At 39.1% G+C, this 17,946-nt stretch overlaps 1 protein-coding gene across 1 annotated transcript in view; it reads left to right on the forward strand.

Annotated features, from left to right (window-relative positions):
• Positions 1-17,946, forward strand: part of SGPL1 (sphingosine-1-phosphate lyase 1) — a 61,124-nt gene that overhangs the window by 38,178 nt on the left and 5,000 nt on the right. The window contains exons 5-12 of the mRNA XM_037804295.1: positions 2,608-2,755; positions 5,078-5,154; positions 6,619-6,747; positions 12,049-12,137; positions 13,396-13,501; positions 14,358-14,456; positions 15,110-15,259; positions 17,191-17,429. Coding sequence (XP_037660223.1) covers positions 2,608-2,755; positions 5,078-5,154; positions 6,619-6,747; positions 12,049-12,137; positions 13,396-13,501; positions 14,358-14,456; positions 15,110-15,259; positions 17,191-17,429 — 1,037 coding nt within the window. The remainder of the gene's footprint in view (positions 1-2,607; positions 2,756-5,077; positions 5,155-6,618; positions 6,748-12,048; positions 12,138-13,395; positions 13,502-14,357; positions 14,457-15,109; positions 15,260-17,190; positions 17,430-17,946) is intronic.

A 17,946-nucleotide genomic window follows, 5' to 3' on the forward strand; every position in this document is an offset into this window, starting at 1 on the left:
TGTCTTTTTTAGAGGGAGAGCAGACATAGGACATCATGTAAGCAAATGAGCCTGGGCATGTTCCATCGAAACTTTACAAAAACAGGCTGTAGGCCTGACTTGGCTCCCGGGCTGTAGTTTGCCAGCTCAGGTTTAGGTACTTAAAAGAGATAGCAGAGCTGTTCTCTTGCTCTTTGCACCTATCTCTAGTATGTTTGCTTCACTATGTCCCCTCTACTCCACCCATGCTAAGGATAAGATAGTCACCTTTGTACCCTCATCACGGGTTCTTTATCACAGATAAAGACAAACAGGGCAGACTCTTTTTAATCTCTAAAGAAGGCATATGGGTCTATGGTATCTACATCTCCCCAGAATCCTGTCCTCCCCTCAACTTTTTTTGGCCTTTCCCAGCCTCACTTGTAACTTTAAGCTTTCTTTCCCTTTTGGCTTCCACATGCCTTTTCCCTTTCCTGGCTAAACCAAAAAAGATGGCAATTATCTAGCCTTTGAATGAAATCCGTTCAGACCGCTGTGCTAATAATTCTCCCAGAAATATGTGTTTTCAGGTTAATTTCCTGTAGGGAATTGGAAGGGGGTAGGGAAGAAGAATTGCAGTGGGATAGACTTCTATTTGCTCCCTAAATCATACTGAACCCTAAAAGTAAATTTACTTTAGTCCTCATAGGGTACAGGATAGAGGGCAGAGAAGATGGTATAGAGGACTGACTGTGTCACAAAGGATAATATCACAAAGGATAATGGAATTTCCCCTTATCATTCTCTGTCTGTATTTTTTCTGCCCTATCCCTCTCATTTCTTCCTTCAGTCTGCAGATTTTGAGCCAAATATAAATGCTAAGTTTCCAGAACCCACTATTAAATTTCTAAAATAACAGAATTGGAAGGTTCTTAGAGACTGTCTAATCACCCTTCATTTTTCAGAAGCAGATTCTAAGGCTGAGAGCCAAGTTATTTGTTCTGTGTGTATGTCTGATTCATTCCTTCAATTAAACTCACTCATTCATGTGTTTATTGAGCATCTGCTATGTGTCAGGTACTGCTCTCAGCACTGGGGGTCCTTCTTGAACTTATGTATAAAAGGAAAAGCAGAAAATAAACAAACAAATATATAAAGATTTCATTTTGAAAAATGCTGTGAATAAATTAAAATTGGGTGATATGAATGAGACTCTGTGGCAAGGATGGGGTAGGGCAATACAATGCCTCTCTTTCTAATATATCTCAATATCATTTTTCTCTGTATAATTTTATTTTAGTACAACAGCACAGTCTGTGCATGGAAGATCAGTTTTCTCTGTTTGTTCCTATTCCTTAGTCACCACATTTATGCAGCCTAATGCTTGGTTCTCAACTTTAAACATATCTCCATGTCCATAGTCAGCCCTGGCATGGCCCAAGAGTGTGATGCTCCTCCCACCCAGACCTGGTGGATGGGTATAGGCATAATTGTTTTAAAGGAGTGGCCTTCCCTGTAGTTTCATTGAGCGGCACATCTAAGGAATCCTTTTGTATTCTGTTCACCCAGGACTAGAGATGAGAAAATCTAAATAGTTTGGAGTGAGATCTTGGGCATCACACTTTAACAAATATATCGCTGAAAACATTTCACTGTGATGTACACAAATTGTCGTAGGTAGCCAGACTCTCCAAAAGCTACCCTCTGAGAATCGCTTTTCACAAATAGCAGCCTTGTCATTCTACCTCCTTACCCTGCTCTATTTTTTTCCCCCTCAGTTCTATTCATTACCTGACATTTATTTTCCCTCTTCCTTGCTAAAAATAAGCTTTGTGAGACAGGACTTTTATTTGTTTGTTCATTGTGTTTGCCTAACCTTTAGTAGTTGCTCAAAAAATATTTAAATAAGTGAGTGAAGAAATGAGTGAACCAAAGAAAATGGCTCACAGCTGTGGTTATGAGGATGGAAAAGACATAATCATGTTTGATCAATTACATAGTGGAAAGGACCTTAGTTCCTCCTAGCAGTTTTAGGGTCAAACGATAAACTGTTGATAACTTCAGGGGATATAATGCAGTCTTCCTGGCAATTCTTAAAATATCTTGAGCTTGCACATGGGGAGGTGTGTAGGGCCTCCGCCTTTTTCATGTGCTCTGTTCCTCTCTAGTGAAGGAGCTCAGTACGTTTACAAGGACCAGAATCCCTTTTGCTTTAGCTTGGCCTGATGTCTAGCTAGTATTCCTGGTTTTACCTTTGTTTAGCATATACACTGTAGTGACTGCCACGGCAGGAACAAGGTCCAAATATTACCCTCAGAGAAGTGCTGATTTCAGGAGATGCAAACCAATTAAAGCAGTGCTGATGTTGATATGGCAGAGAGAATGGGTGCAGGGAAGTTGAGTGCATCTTTGACTGTGACAGAGAAAGTTGGCTTTTCAAACTTTTAAGAGGTTGTTGCACATCCCAGAAAACAGCTGAATAGGCAAAATATCACCACAGCTCTTGAAGAGAAAATGCATCCTAGTTCTATAGCAATATTGCTGACTTTGAGCAGTTGACTTGATGTCCTAACTGGTTCTTCTACTCTCTGTCCTGTCCTTTTCCTTTTCCATTCACTTGTGATAACTTTGTGTTTCTTACCTTTCAAGATCCAAGAGAAACTCAGCAAGGTCAAGGATGATGTTAGTAAGAACTTGTCATACCTGAAAGTGGACAAAGAATATGTGAAAGCTCTGCCATCCCAAGGTCTGAGCTCGTCTGCAGTTCTGGAGAAGCTCAAGGAATACAGCTCAATTGGTATGATTGCATGATCATCTACTTCCTTAAAATGGCTGATTTTGTCATGTTTTCATGCTTGCAGTGATTAAGAATAGCTCTTCCCTGGTACTTGTGGGTTCAGGAGGGCCCACTCTATTTCAAAGACTGAATTTAATATTCTAAAAATTATATTAAGATTCATCCTTCATCCATAAAGTAAGTAGACCTTAGGGACAGTGGCACTTGTTCCCATTTCCTTTTGTAAGCATGGATAAAATTGATATTTGTGTTTTAAAAAAAGAGAGTATATGTAATAGAAATGAAAAACAGATCCATTGTAGAAATTGTGAAACCTGTATAAAAGCAACAGAGAAAATAAAATGTCTTATTCCCTCATCAAAAGCCAAGCACAGATGAGCTATGTATATGTGTATGTATATATAATTATATGTGTGTATATATAGACATATACACATACATACAAACGTACACACACACAGACTGTTAATACACACACATACGTATATCCATGAACTCCTGTGGGAAGGATAAATCCATCAGATAGCTTAATGTTAAAGGGTACAAATCATCCTGGCTTCACATTTTGGTTGTGCTACTGAAAGTATGACCTTGGGTGAGATACTTAGCTTCTCTGTGCCCCAGTTTCCCCATCTCTACAATGGAGATAATAATAATAGTACTTATGCTAAAGAATAATTGTGGGGGTTAAATGAGATCATACACATAAATGTCTTACAATACCTGCTCAATAAATGTTAACTATTCTTAATACTATTATTATTAACACAAACATATGCATGTGTATTATAGATGAAGATCATATTACAAATAATTTTTTAAAATAAACTGTTTAGTTTGAGATAATTTTAGATTTACAGAAAAGTTGCAAAGGTCCTAGGTGGAGTTCCATTTGCCCTTCACCCATTTTCCCCTGATGTTAACATTTTTTATAACCATGGTACATTTATCAAAACTAGAATTTAAGATTGGTACAGTATTATTAAGTAAAATACCAATTCTATTTGTATGTCCCCAGGTTTTCCACTAATGTCCTTTTTTCTGTTCTGGTATCCAATCTAGGATACCATATTGCAATTAGATAAAATACATTTAACAATTTTTAATTGACATGGATTGAGTTCTTGACATTGGATGGTACAAAATTAGATTTAGTTTAGCTATTCATGATGTAAAGCAGGTTGCTGCCACCATATTTTATTCCCTTCAATTTTAAGTCACTATCAGTTGCCATGCTTTTAGCACCAGTAAAAGAATAGGAAATGAAACCAGGTATCCTGTTTTTGAAAGACTGGTAACCACTGGTCTGAAGATGTGCATGATACAGAGCAGTGTCCTCTAAGAAAAGAGTGGAAATTAAACTGTTAGTAAGACAGAGCTTGGTAGATTGCTATGAGAATGAGAGGTTTGTCTATATGTTTACTACTCAGTCATCCGCTGTCTTGTTAGACGGCTGGGGATCTTTGCTTCAGAGAGCCCTTGGTGATGTGGTTTTCATTTGGTGTGTTTCTGTAATAGCTTTCCCATTGTCCATTTTCAGTAGGGCACAGCTATGTTGTAGCAAAAGGGCCCAAGACAGCCACATCAACAGATCTGTTGGTAGAACTTAGAAAGTCTCTGGGGGAGTACCTCAGATGGGAAGTGGGGAGTCTTTATTTTTTTGTCAGGATCCTTTCTCCTGAGCTTTGAGTGCTGCAACATAATGCTACTAGAATCAGGTAGCTAATTCTGGGTGGGTTTCCAGGCTTGTCTGAAGGGAGGGGCCCCTGAGGTCAGGATGCTGATTGTTCGTTTCTCATCAGGGTTTGTCTAGTCTTAGATTCAGTTTCCCAGTGCCTACTGTAATGATCATATACCGTAATTCTGAACTTTTGTCATGCCTTTTTTCTGCCAACTCTGCTCTTAACAGTTCCCATGCTTCCTTTGACTGGGTAGTAAGGGAGAGAAGAAGGAAGCTATTGCAGAGAAAGGTCAGGCTAACCCAAACAGAGAACAGAAAATAAGCATGGACAAAGGAAGATTTTTCTGTTGTCAGAAGACAGTTAGGGATGAAGACAGCCTAAGATTGGAGCGTCTATATTGTACCTAGATGTTGTTAATATCTTTTTTACACTGTTGGTTGACAATAGTTGATCTTTTTAACCTTTATTTTGATGTGGTGGCTCTTTTTTGAAATTCTTCCCATTATTAATTTAAGAATTCCATTAGGTTTCCACTCAAACTTTTTTTTTTTTCCTTTTGTACCCTGTTTCTTCTTTATTTGGACCTGTCTTCCCAAAGTTTCCTGTTTACTTACCCAGTTGAACTTAATTTACTCTGCAGATACCTGTTGGCAAGATGGGAGAGCCTCGGGGACCGTGTACAGTGGGGAGGAGAAGCTCACCGAACTCCTCGTGAAGGTGCGTGTTGAGTACTAGGAGTGTTTGAAGGGCACTGTTTAACCTAAGAGTGTGTATGGTCCAGGCCAGTTTATGCTGCCTCATATTTTCTCCTTACATTCCATAATTTAAAAAAAAAAATTACTTAAGGAAAGCTTATTGTTAAAATAAAACCACAGAAGTTTAGAAATTTTTTGTCTTTACCCAAACACAGGCAAACTTATATAATGTTGTCAAAGACATCTTCAATCTGTAAAAAAGTAAAATAATATTTATGTTTTCAGGCTTTATAGACAACTGTAGAGAGGGGCAGATTACTAGGGAAGGTAGTCCCATCATTTGAGATTATTAATGATAAGACAGTTTATGTTCGATATGAAAAGGTATGGTAGGTATGGAGACTTGGTTATAATTTCCTATATTACCTGAGTCTCAAATGAGATTATCTGAGATGAGCAGTCTTATTTCTAATTCCAATAATTCTCATTCTTTGTTGACTTCAGAATTGCTTTTAACTTTTTCCATTTCTAATCAAATTTATTTTTGAAATCCACTTTTTACATAAAATTGTGTGTGGGGAGGACTTAATAACTCTAAGATCTCTATTTTATTATTAGAACTATGAAACTGCTCACACCTTACTAAGTATTACTAGTTTTGTTTAGCTATATTTTGATGTAATGATGTCTTCTTACTTCCTGTGCTTGACGTCTTTCAGTGACTTCCTGTTATCTACAGGATAAAATCCAAGCTTTTAATGTAGCAGAGAATAAACGTCCCTTCATGAGTCAACTCCCACCTATTTTTTTTTTTAAGCCACTCCTGTTACTTTCCCACAGAAATACTAACTCCTGCCTTTTCTCTTTACTGAATGGGCCATGCTGTTACCAAGTTCTTTTCCTTGCCCTTCCTTCATGCCATCTGTTCCAAATGATGAACTCTTATTCAGCTCTCCAGGTTCCACTGGACAGACACCTCCAGACCACTCAGGGTATTAGTTATTCCCTCTTCAGGGTCCCTAAGCGCTATATGTAAATCTGGTATCACACTTAATAGCACTAGACTGTCTCTGAAGTGCTTTGCATGTGTTATGTTATTTCATCATCACGAGAACCCTATTAGGTAGGTGTCATAATTACTGGCTTTGGCATATGAGGAAATTGAGCCTCAGAGAGGTTGTTTGACCTAAAGATTACATAGCTGGAGGTAATAGGCAAAGCTAAGTCTTCAAACTGGGTTTGTTAGTCAAGTGTGTTTTTAACTTCATATATACTTCGTCTCTTACTACACTCTAAAATAATTCATATGCCTGCCTGTCTTTCCACTATACTGTAAGCTTCTTTAGTTTGGGAAACACCTCTCTTAGCCTTTTTTCCAGTTCCTAGTGACATGCCTGACACCTAGAAACTTCTGTTTAGTGCATGATTCTTTGTCCTATACACTGTAATAGCCTTTCACTTCATATCTGCTTGCATTTGTTTGCAGGCTTATGGAGATTTTGCATGGAGTAATCCACTGCATCCAGAAATCTTCCCAGGTCTGCGTAAAATAGAGGCAGAAATTGTGAGGATAGCTTGTTCGCTTTTCAATGGAGGACCAGATTCCTGTGGATCTGTAAGTATATGCAAGTGGCATCCAATAGCCTTCTCTTTTTAGCTTAAAGTAGAAGAGTTTATTACAAATATTTTATTGCACAGATAATATGATTATTTTTTATTAATTGATTTTGGCTCCTGGGTCCTCTTGCATGATCCTAGTAGTCTTTGAAAGCTTCCTTACTTTCTGGTGTGACAAAATAATTCAGGTTCATCTTGTGTGTTTCTAGACCTGGAATCAGCCATTTCTCCAGATACCCCTGGTTTGTTTTATAAGTATGTGAAATATTTATGTGGTTCCAAAGTCAAGTTTATGGAATAAGACCAATCCAAAAAATTAACCAGTATGCAATCCAGAGTGACAAAAAAACAGAAGGTGTGAAAGAGAGGTTAAGAGATGTGAAGATTAGAGTGAGAAGGGCTAACATGCATCTAAATTGGTAGTTAAGAGCAGCCAGAGAAGAAAAATATATAGCCTGTAAGGTATACCTGTTAGAACTGATACTCTTTGTAGCAACAAGTGCAGGGTGGAGGGAATAGATGAGAGATCAGCCATGAGTTCATCACTTTTGGAGCTGGGTGATAGGGTCAGGGCTTTAGTAGTTCACTCTTCACCTGTGTCTAATCTACTGTTTAATTCTTCCACTGGGCTTTTACATTTAGTTTACTAAATTTTTATTCTTGAGGATTCTGGTTTGTTTTGTTTTATTTTAAATCTGCTTGATTGTTCTTTGTAGTCACTGTCGTTGGCTTATATTTTGGATATTCTACTTTGTTTATTAAATATATTCCACATAGTTATTTTATATTCGATGCCTGACATTCCCGTATCCATAGGCCTTACCCGTCTGGATCTACTGTCTGTTGTTTTTGCCAGTTTCACCCATTGTGTCTTATTTCCTTATATTTGTGTGCACATATATTTTAAATACTGTGAGCAACTCATTTTCCTGGGAACTTAACACTTATGGGAATTCTTTGAGGCTTTGATTGAAGTTAAGTTTTTCCAGAGATTTGTAATTACTTTTGCCAGCTGCTGGGGAGTGCTACTACAGTGGAACAAATTTAAGTCAAATTCTCAGCTGTGGTATTGTTCCACCGAGGTAGTGTGAATTCGGACCACACACTTGCATAAAGGCTATTTGTTATACATTCTTGAGAGATTCTTTTCTTTACCTGAGCAAAAGGATTGAAAAAGCAATTTTTTCTTGCTTCCCTCTTCTGTGCCACTGTGGTTTATTTCTTTTACACCTCAGAGCATGGGCATAGTCTCAGTTTTTTTAGCCATCTTCTATAAGATTTCTTACCTTGGGCAGGCCCTAAATGTTGATCCTGGTTCCATATTCTGTTCATGTGGCAGAGCGGGAGCCCAGGGCCTGTAGGGGTAGGTGATAACCCTCAGGTTGCACTCACTTCTCCCACAGAATTTTTGATTTTGCTTTGTTTTGTGGTTTAGTATATTTCTTTTATGTTAGCTCAATGGCAGATTAAAAGTTTTTTTTTTCCGTGTTTTATCAAGCTTTTTAGTTGTTTTAGTCAGGAGTATTGCTCAGAGTATACAGTCTGTGTTGCTTGGAACAGAAGTCCCATAATTGTTTTCTTTCCCTCCCTTGTGACAGATCTTGGTGTATTTGAAACTTTTTTTTTCCCCTTGGATTTTCTTTTCCTTGCATTTTTTCCTGAGTTACTCACTATTCCTTTTAAGATTTGATTTCAGGTATTTCCAGCCATTCCAGTCATTCTTCTCTGAATGCCTTTTGGTTGTCTGTGGCTGACCAGATGGACACAGTTCTCCAGGTGTGGACTAGCCTTGATCTTTCAATCTCTGTCTTTTTTATTTGGGTCCACTAAAATTATTTCAAACCTTTCCTCTAAGTCAGTATTTTTATTCTCAGCAGTTTCTCTTCTGTTACTGTTCTCAATGTATTTATTAGTTCTGCATTGGTGTTATTTGGTACTTTTTTTTTTTTTAGGTCTGCAGTTTCTCTTTTCATCTCATTCTGTTGTTTCCTTGTTCATTCTTTTCGACTCTTTTTGTTGTCTTGAATTCATGTTCTTATAATATTGTCCTATAGCAAGAAATAGTTAGGAATTTCATTCTGTTCCTTGGATTTTTCCTTCTGAATTGGGCTTTTATTTTGCATGCTACATGCTACTTATTTTTTGCTGTTAGTATGTTTTCATAGTTGCTGTGCCATTTTCTTCATCTTACCCATCCTTGGGTGGCTCTTTCTAGAAGTTCTGTTTATTCTGATGTACTGTGGGCCACTTCTTTCTGACACCATTTGGTTAAGGGCCAAGGCTTTGTTCTGTCACTATTAGAATATCTGGGTCTGTGTTTTTCTGAGATTTGTTAAAAATTATCTACCAAATTCACTCTTTCTGGCTGGGTGGATGCCATTCCCATACGGACAGCCCCTTCAGGCTTTGGTTATTTCTTTCATTCATCCTGTAGCCCTGAAGCCTTCATGTTAAGGAATCAGTCCTCATGTTCTTTCTCCCCAGTTTCAGCTTGCTTCTCCCTAGCAACCATTTCTGTTACTCATTGATCAGAAGAGGAAGCAGACAAGGAAGACCACTCTGCTTGCTTCTCTGAAAATTTGAGAGGTATTAATGAAAATTCTTAGCATTTGGCTGACATACCACTATAATTGCCAGGACTTTGAGGAGGGATTAGGAGCTACATTTTGCTGTACCTCTCTTCTGTGTTTCAGAAGCTTCTGTTTCTTTCTTTCTTCCTTTCTTTTCTTTTCTTTTTTTTTTGATTGCCAGTATTTGAAGTTTACTGCATTAGATGATCTCTCTTTCTTTGTTTGGTTTTTGTTATTGCTGGTTTTAATTAATTTGTTTTTTTTCACTCCTCCTTTCTGGTATTGGAGGAGAAAAAATCTATGGAATAGTTTCAGTCTTCCATCTTAATCTAACAGTCTAACCCTAAGTGTTTTACTTTGCTACAGTTAAATCATGTCTCTCCCATTGTGGTTTTTTTAGTGGATATGTCAGGAATCGGGAGAAGGATGGAGTCTAAGATCCCCAGTCTCTTCTGATAGACTTTTTCAAGATAAACTGATTAGCTCTAGGATTATTTGAATTCCTCCCCTTTCTCTCTCTCTTTCTCCCTCCTTCCCCCTCTCTCTCCCATTTTCCCTCTTCTCACTCCCACCCCCCTTCCCCTCTCTTGGTGAGCTGCTTTTGTGAAGAAAACGTTCAGAGGTGCAAAGCAAGAAAGTGACAAAGCCAAATGACAGTCTTTAGACTATTCCCAACTAAGATCTCAAACTCTTGTTCTTTGTTCTTTCACTTTAAACTATTTTTTCCTCTCTTTAACTTCATTTGCCTTAGTGATAGTAGATGAGAGGCAGCTTCATACATTACAAGGCACTAGATTGCCATGTCACGTATTCTTGGCTTTTGCAAAGGTCATCAGGTCCAAACAGCCTCTAAAAGAAAATTGTCCAAGTAGGTATGTTCTACTCTTGTTTTCTGAAATACATGTCACATATTATAGTGAGGGTTTTTATAAAAGGTGAAAGAAATTGAATAACATAACAAGTAGGTTTTGAGGCCTCGATCTTCTTACTTAACTATTTTTTGTTTTTCTTTGGGTAAATTTCTTTAGGGGATGGAAAGATGTGGGTGAGTAGCAATATATTTAAAAAGAGAATTTGCAGTCCGAAATAAAATTAGAAGTAGAATTTAGGTGTTCCTGCTTTCACAGAAGTACACTGTATTTGTAGATTTCATTAAATTGTTGGACTAAAAATAGGACATGTGACATGGGAGACTAGGGGTTTGGGAAATTTTTTTGCTTAGGTCATTGCCTGACCTTATTGAGAGACTGATACACTGCAGAGTGGGCATTGCTAGGACTTCCTCGATTTTCTTCACAACTGGTTTGGCTCCTCATGTGACATTCTGAGGTTTGATGCCAGACTGCAGGCCATGCTGCTGATTTGCAGAGCTGACCTCAACTGTGAGCACTTCATCTTCACTAGCTTAGAAATGCAGAGACTTGCAAAGCAAGTATCCAGTGCCCAAGTTAAAGGCATTGCTTTGTGGATGGCAGTCACATGTTTCAAGATTTCGCAAGTCAAAAAAATGACAAACTTTTCTCAGCTTATCTTCCATATATCTCCTGACCACTGGGATTTTTGTATTCAAAGGTTCTTTTGTCCTATATGTGGGAATTATTTGGGGTAGTTTCAGTAATCACCCCCTCTCATTCCATCTCATATTAAGCCACATTAAATATGCAAATGTAAACAAGTTTTTACTTGTTAACAACAGATGCTAATGTACAACATAGGGTAAATTGCTTTAATCTCTCAGGGGCTCAGCTTTCTCACCTGTAAAATGAAAACCTAGCTGCTCTCTAAGACTGTATGAATCTTCAGAGATGGAAAAGCTAAAAAACTGTCCATGTAGTCAGAGCTGTGGCTTTTTGTTTGTTTTGAAATTATTCATTCTCCCAGACATTATCAGAGATAGCCAGATGAGCATGACCTGCCCATGTTGGTTGTGGTTTACTGAGCAGCAAGGCAGGCATCAAGTCAGTGGAGTGATTAAGTGTCAGCTACTGTGCTGGGTGCTAGGAATATTGTGATGACCAGATTGGTCCCCAACCTCATGCATTTACAGTCCAGTGAGGAAAATAGGATGAATCATTTTGTTTGAACTCTGGTAAAGAAATGAGCCTGTATCGGAGAGGCTAGGCTTAGTTTCAGGAAAACATTTTCCTTGATTTAAAAACATACTAGGATTTTTGTTTTGATTTCAGATAAGCAAGATAAACTTTAAGTAGAGGCTCTTGCTTTTCTGCCTTTTAAACTTTTCAAAACCATCAGTTCACTTTGGAATGTCTGAATGTCCCTTTTTGATCTTCTAATGAATTGTGGTTAACTTTACATTTTCATATTTTTTTAAAGGGTATTGACAGTTTAAATCAAAGCCAGTAATTCTGATGCTTCTGAATGGAGTAAAATGCCATATTCTGTCTGCAAATGCACTAAGACTTAGATGTAAATGGACTGTACAAAGGTGGGGTCTGAGCAAGTGTGCATTTACCCAGACAGTGCTGAGCTGGAAAAATAGCTTCTGCTTATTGTTATTTAATATTTTTCTACCCTTTCCTTGAACCAATTTTGGATGTAGCCAATAAAGCCAGTTTTTCCTCCTGGAATACATAATAGCATCTGCCTGGAAGTACCCATCCAAGACCTTATCTATTACAGCATCAAACATCTTCAAGATCAGGGCAGAAAGTGCTTGCTGATACCTGTCCCTGGCTCCTTCCACAGATGGCATCTCTTCTTTATTATAGGTGACTTCTGGGGGGACAGAAAGCATACTGATGGCTTGCAAAGCGTATCGGGATATGGCCTTAGAAAAGGGAATCAGAAATCCAGAAATGTATGTATCCTTACCCCTTTCCCTCTGATTTGTCTGTCTGTAGTACTGCTGTATGAAACTGAGCCTGACCAACTATTTTCCAGTCCTCTTTCCCCTGTCCTGCCTCCTTAACCCTTACCTTTTCACATTCAGCAAAATTCAAAATGGTCCAGCCAGTTAAAGTTCCCTTTCTAGTTTGTAAGTGGTATATTCTCCAGGCAAGAATAAGATCCTTTTTTTAAGAGGTGACAGCATTAGGGAACTACATCTTTGAATCCTGTGATATTTAGTATTAATTATTAGTAGACTGAAAGGTTAAAAAAAAATCTCTAGTACCCAATCACCAAAAATTTATGTATAAAGTTTTTCAGGCTGATTTGTTCTCTGTAGCTTAAGTATGAATCATAGCATGAGACCACATGCAACAAAACTCCTGTCTTAGCTTCGTGGAAGTTAATAATAATAGGTCAGCCGTGGGTGCTCCCTAGGAAAATTTCAGCCCAAGGCTGTTTTTTTGGGGGAAAATTAGAGCATCTTTTTGATATTGCCACCCCATGGGCATAATTTGATGGTTGGTTTCATTTTGTTCTCTAGTCCCTCTCCTTGTGTAGTATGTTTATGCTACATCTTTTAGTCACAAGTGTCAGTGACTAAGGAGTTTTGTTGCATGTGGTCTCATGCTATGATTCATTCTTAATCTACAGAGAATAAATCAGCCTGCAAAACTTCATACATAAATCTTTGGTGCTTGGGTACTAGAGATTTTTTTTTAACCTTTCAGGGAACCGAATAACTATGAGTGGAATAATTGAGGGAAGGGACCATTGATCAGATGTTTGACTGCAGTTTTAACATCCCTGCCAAGCTATACATTTTCTGCTTGAACATGTATCATGTCAGGGAGCTCGCTTCCCATGGAGGTTCCCATCTTTGCATAGTCAACTGTTAGAAAGCTCTACTACCTTATATTGAGCTGATCCAAGTTTTCTGTCCCTTAATAATTTACCCTTTGGATCTCTTGATGTGTGCATACTTCCAAGTTCTTCTTCATGTTGTCAGAATGATTTCCTAAGTAGCAGGCTGAAGGTTTCTATGGAAAATCAGTTAACCTCTTTTTTGATTCTGCTTATAAAGAAAAGTAAAACAATATAGACACTTTAAATAAATTTGAGGGAAAAAAAATCATTAGTTTATTCCTGGTGATTTAAGTTAGTTGCTCACAGTATTTTTTCTTAAATCCTGTTTTAGTCTGAATTTTATTGTTCTTCCTGTCCTTTAGTGTGGCCCCCCAAACTGTCCACGCTGCATTTGATAAAGCAGCCAATTATTTTGGGATGAGAATTGTTCGAGTTCCAGTGAACAAAATGATGGAGGTGGATGTTCGGGTGAGTTCCTTCACAGAGACTGTTCTCTCTCTTGGGCTGTGAGAAGCAGGAAGTGCCTCAAAGTGACGGGCTTTTCCCAGGGTCATTCTCAGGCTCTAAAGACCTTTAATTGTGGCAGCCAGGATACTGAAAACAGTCACTAGTGGTGGGTGATTGCAACCTCAGTCTTTTCATAGATTAATGGATTTTAATAGGGACATGAGCTAGTCCCTAATCTGGGCCTTTAAAGACCTGGGTTTTGCTTTCAAAACTATAATTTTATTTTCTCTATTTATACAATGAGAATGGACTAACTTTCCCCAAGACTCTCACAGTGGTTTTGATTAGCTTGAATTATTGCCACAGTCTTTACAATAGTAATTATTTTTATGCCTTGTAATTGTGTAGAAGAATTTTCTAGTTTTTTGAGTGCTATCAGAATCACCTGAGGGCCTTTTGACAGTCTGGGGAGGTCATCGAGGCTATTAGTATTATTGCAGCTCACAGAAGAGGAAACAGACCGGCTGAAGTTAAGTGACTTACTCAGGATTTCACTGCCTGTAGGTTGTGGGGCTGGGACTCACATTTGGCTCTTTTGCCTTTCAGCCCAGTATTCATTCTTTTTACCCCCATTGTGATTTTACTGTTCTTACACTGTGCTCCCAGACTATTTACCTGAGTGGCTCCAACTGGACTTGTTTGTATTCTGCCTCCACGGTGGGGAGGCAGTCTTCTGCTAGGTTGGAGAGGTGAAGGAAATGGCACTAGAGGAACTGGAACTCTTAAGCTGGTGGCCCAGGTTGCTTGCTCTTGGCAGGAGAAGGGAAGAGTAATTCTGATAAGGATTCTCATTTTCCTATAAACCTTAAATATCTAGGCAATGAGAAGAGCTATCTCCAAGAACACTGCCATGCTCGTCTGTTCTACCCCCCAGTTTCCTCATGGTGTGATCGATCCTGTCCCTGAAGTGGCCAAGGTACATGGGAGACATGGGTGACATGCGCTACTTCTGGCAACCAAATTGAGACTTTAAAATGGAATTTCAGGCTGTGGTACTTGGTAAAGAGAAGCGACTTTGATTTTAGGGTTGAAATGAAATAGTGATGAAGAGCTCTCTTCAGCCTGTGGCCCTGTGTGGAGCCTCTCAAAGTCATGAGTTTTTACTCTGGGGGAGGGACAATACAAGGAAGAGGCCTTGGTTTAAATGGGATTATTCTGAAATAGTACTGACATTTAGATTCAGATCAGAAGACTCTACACTTAGGAACATGGCAGAGGAGGGTGGGATTCAGCATGCTGCCCCACAGCCATCCTCCCTGCTCCCTAGTTACTGAAGCCCGACCTTTTCCCCTCTTCAGAGGCACCTAAATCAGAGCTCTACTCATTTCCTACTTGATTTTGCAGTGAGTTTGAGGTCATGCGTGTAGATTAATTATTTTGAAGGCTAAAATACATTTTCAAGGTGAGCTTTATTAATAACGTCAGAAGTAGCCAGTTTTTTAAAAACATGTGAAACACAGAACAAAATAGCCTGTTGTTCAGAGCCCACCTTTCCACCCATGTCCTGCAAAGTTTTTGTTATAGTGCTACAAATGAACTTCTCTTATGGTTTGGTTTTTTTTAAAATAGCTGGCTGTCAAATACAAAATACCTCTTCATGTAGATGCTTGTCTGGGAGGCTTCCTCATTGTCTTTATGGAGAAAGCAGGATACCCACTGGAGCAGCCATTTGATTTCCGGGTGAAAGGTGTGACCAGCATTTCAGCTGATACTCATAAGGTGAGCTAAGGAAGAGATCAGTTGTTCGCCAAAGCAGCCGGTTGATTATTTTGAATAGTACAGACAAAATAACTGACTAAAGCATTAGCTTCCTCCCATGATATAAAATGAAATCTTCTGGCCCTTTGCTTTCACCAGGACAGTTGATTGAGTGACAGAACAGGAGGTAGGGGTGACAGGCAATACCAAAAAGGGGCCTATGACCTTTATCTCACATTAGCTAAGAGAGTTTCTGAATTCACTGACTGTGTGTAACTGGGGCATGCTAGTGTAGTGGCCCTTGTGAAAAAGTCCCCTGAAGCCTTGAGATTATTTGGGGTGGAGGAAGGAAGGGATGTGAAGGTTGATAGTGGAGTTCCTCAGAGGGTTAACACTAGGACTCCCATGCTCCTGGGGCTCAGAACCTAGGTGATAGAAGTAAGTCAATGGAAGGGTCCTTTGGGAAGGAGAAACTGTGTGCAGGCCCTCTTGCCTTGTAATGTTGGAATTGTCTATATATCTGCCACCCCAGTGGTCTGAGACAAATCAAGATCAGTCAAGAACCCTTTTGAAGCTATATCCAGATGTAGAAGAAGTATTATCAACCTCAGGAATGTGTGCCTTGCTCTGGTTGCAGTTTCAGAGCCTATTTTAAACTAGAGTAGAGCTAAGACCTTTTTTTCAAGTCCTAAGTGATCAGCAACAAATTTTCAGTCACAGTCTGTTTTTGCCTTACCACTCAGGACAGCTCCTGACCCTTTTGTCCTTACCGTGCATCTCTGGATGGTTTATGGATGAAATTATTTCCATGTTAGCCTTAGTGAGAGTTCATTAGGAGGGCACATTGTTTATAAAGAAACCAATCACATGGTTTATTTTATTTTATTTTATTTTATTAATTTTTTCAAGTTTCAAATATTTTATTTTATTCATACAGTATGAAGTTTTCTAAAGGTCCCACATCATGGTATGTCATGCAGAAGAAAAACTAAACATACAACATAAACCGCCCCTCCCCATCTATGTTCAAACACACAAACTAAAAAAAGAAAAAATAACCCTCATTCCCCAGTAAGGAAATAATGTTTGCCCTATTTTCTGTAATGCCAGCCAAGATATGCACAAGTAAGAAAAATAGAAAGCATTTGCTAAAATATTTGTAACAAATATTTATGTACAAAAAATTCACAAAAGACAAGTTCTCTCCTGAAGCAAAGCACACAGCAGTTGACACTGGAACAGATCAAACCATGTACTGATCCAGAGGAAGAAAGTTACATGTAGTGGAGATTTTCAGTTTGAACGTTAACATTTCCAAAATTTGGCAACATTTTAAAAAATTATGCAAATTTTGTAAATAAGAGGTACATTTTAAATCGATCTACATGCAAAACTCCATGTCATGCAAGGATACCAAGCACTGGGATTTTTCTCTCACATACAGAGCCCGTGATGTGCAGCACTCAGTTGAAGGAACAATGATGGCAGGCAGGTTTTGTGCTCAATTTAAGAGGTTTATTTTAAAGCTGGATTAAGTAGCTTTTAGATTCTGAGCAGCACTATGATGTTCTTAAAAAGGAAAGATAATACTAAGCAAAAAGGATGGGGAGAGGGGTCAGATCATGCTTTTAGTTGTTCCACATTACTTGAACTCCATACTTTCCTGGTTTCCAGTGGAAATTATCCTTGTTTTCATCCTGACATACTATCCCTGCAAAATTTTAAATAAGGCAGATCACTTGCTGGATGAAAGAGGAAGTGGCCCCATTGATTGGGCAAGCATATTCTTCTCTGGGCCTCAGATTCCTCATCTCTAAAATAGAGAATTTCAACTCCATCCCTTAAGTCCCTTCCACCTTTTATCACTCTTAAGTTACTTGACACTCTAAAAGAAAGACTTCTGGGACAAGGTGTGCTAGGTACTCTCACCTGTCTGCTTCTTCCCCACTCAGTATGGCTACGCTCCCAAAGGCTCCTCAGTGGTGTTATACAGTGAGAAGAAGTACAGGAACTATCAGTTCTTCGTTGCTCCGGACTGGCCAGGTGGCATCTATGCTTCTCCAACCATGGCGGGCTCACGGCCTGGTGGCATTAGTGCGGCTTGTTGGGCCACGTTGATGCACTTCGGTGAGAGTGGCTATGTTGATGCTACCAAACAGATCATCAAAACTTCTCGCTTCCTCAAATCTGAGTATGTATGAAAGATTTGGGCTTCTGCCTTGTCTCTTGCTTTTTCTGCTACTACGATCGAGGCATGTACCTGGCCAAGAACCCTTGGCCCTGGCCCACTTACTGTCTCCTGAGTCCAGGGGTTTAGGGCAGCAGCTCAGGACTCTGGTGCTGACCTGGGAAGATAAGCTCCCTTGTCCTTTGACTTGGGAGGTTTTCTGAGCTAGAGCTCACTGAGATCAGGGTTTTGTTTGTAGGTCATCTTGTCTCTAAAGATGTCTAGACTGGCAGCTCTTACCAACTGCTAATAATATAGTGTTTTTCAAACTTAAGCATGCATCACAATCACCTGGAGGGCTTGTTAAAACACAGCTTGCTGGGCCCCACCCCTTCAATTTCTGATGTAGTAGACCTGGGATGGTGTCCGAGGATTTGCATTTCTAGGGGTCCCCAGGAGATCCTGATGCTGCTGGTCCAGGAATCATAGTTGGAGAACCACTGGAATAAGAAAAAAATTGGAGTGGGGTGGGGATAGGGGG

The sequence above is a fragment of the Choloepus didactylus genome, chromosome 15, assembly GCF_015220235.1.
Source record: "Choloepus didactylus isolate mChoDid1 chromosome 15, mChoDid1.pri, whole genome shotgun sequence".
In the NCBI taxonomy this organism is placed as follows: Eukaryota; Metazoa; Chordata; class Mammalia; order Pilosa; family Megalonychidae; genus Choloepus; species Choloepus didactylus.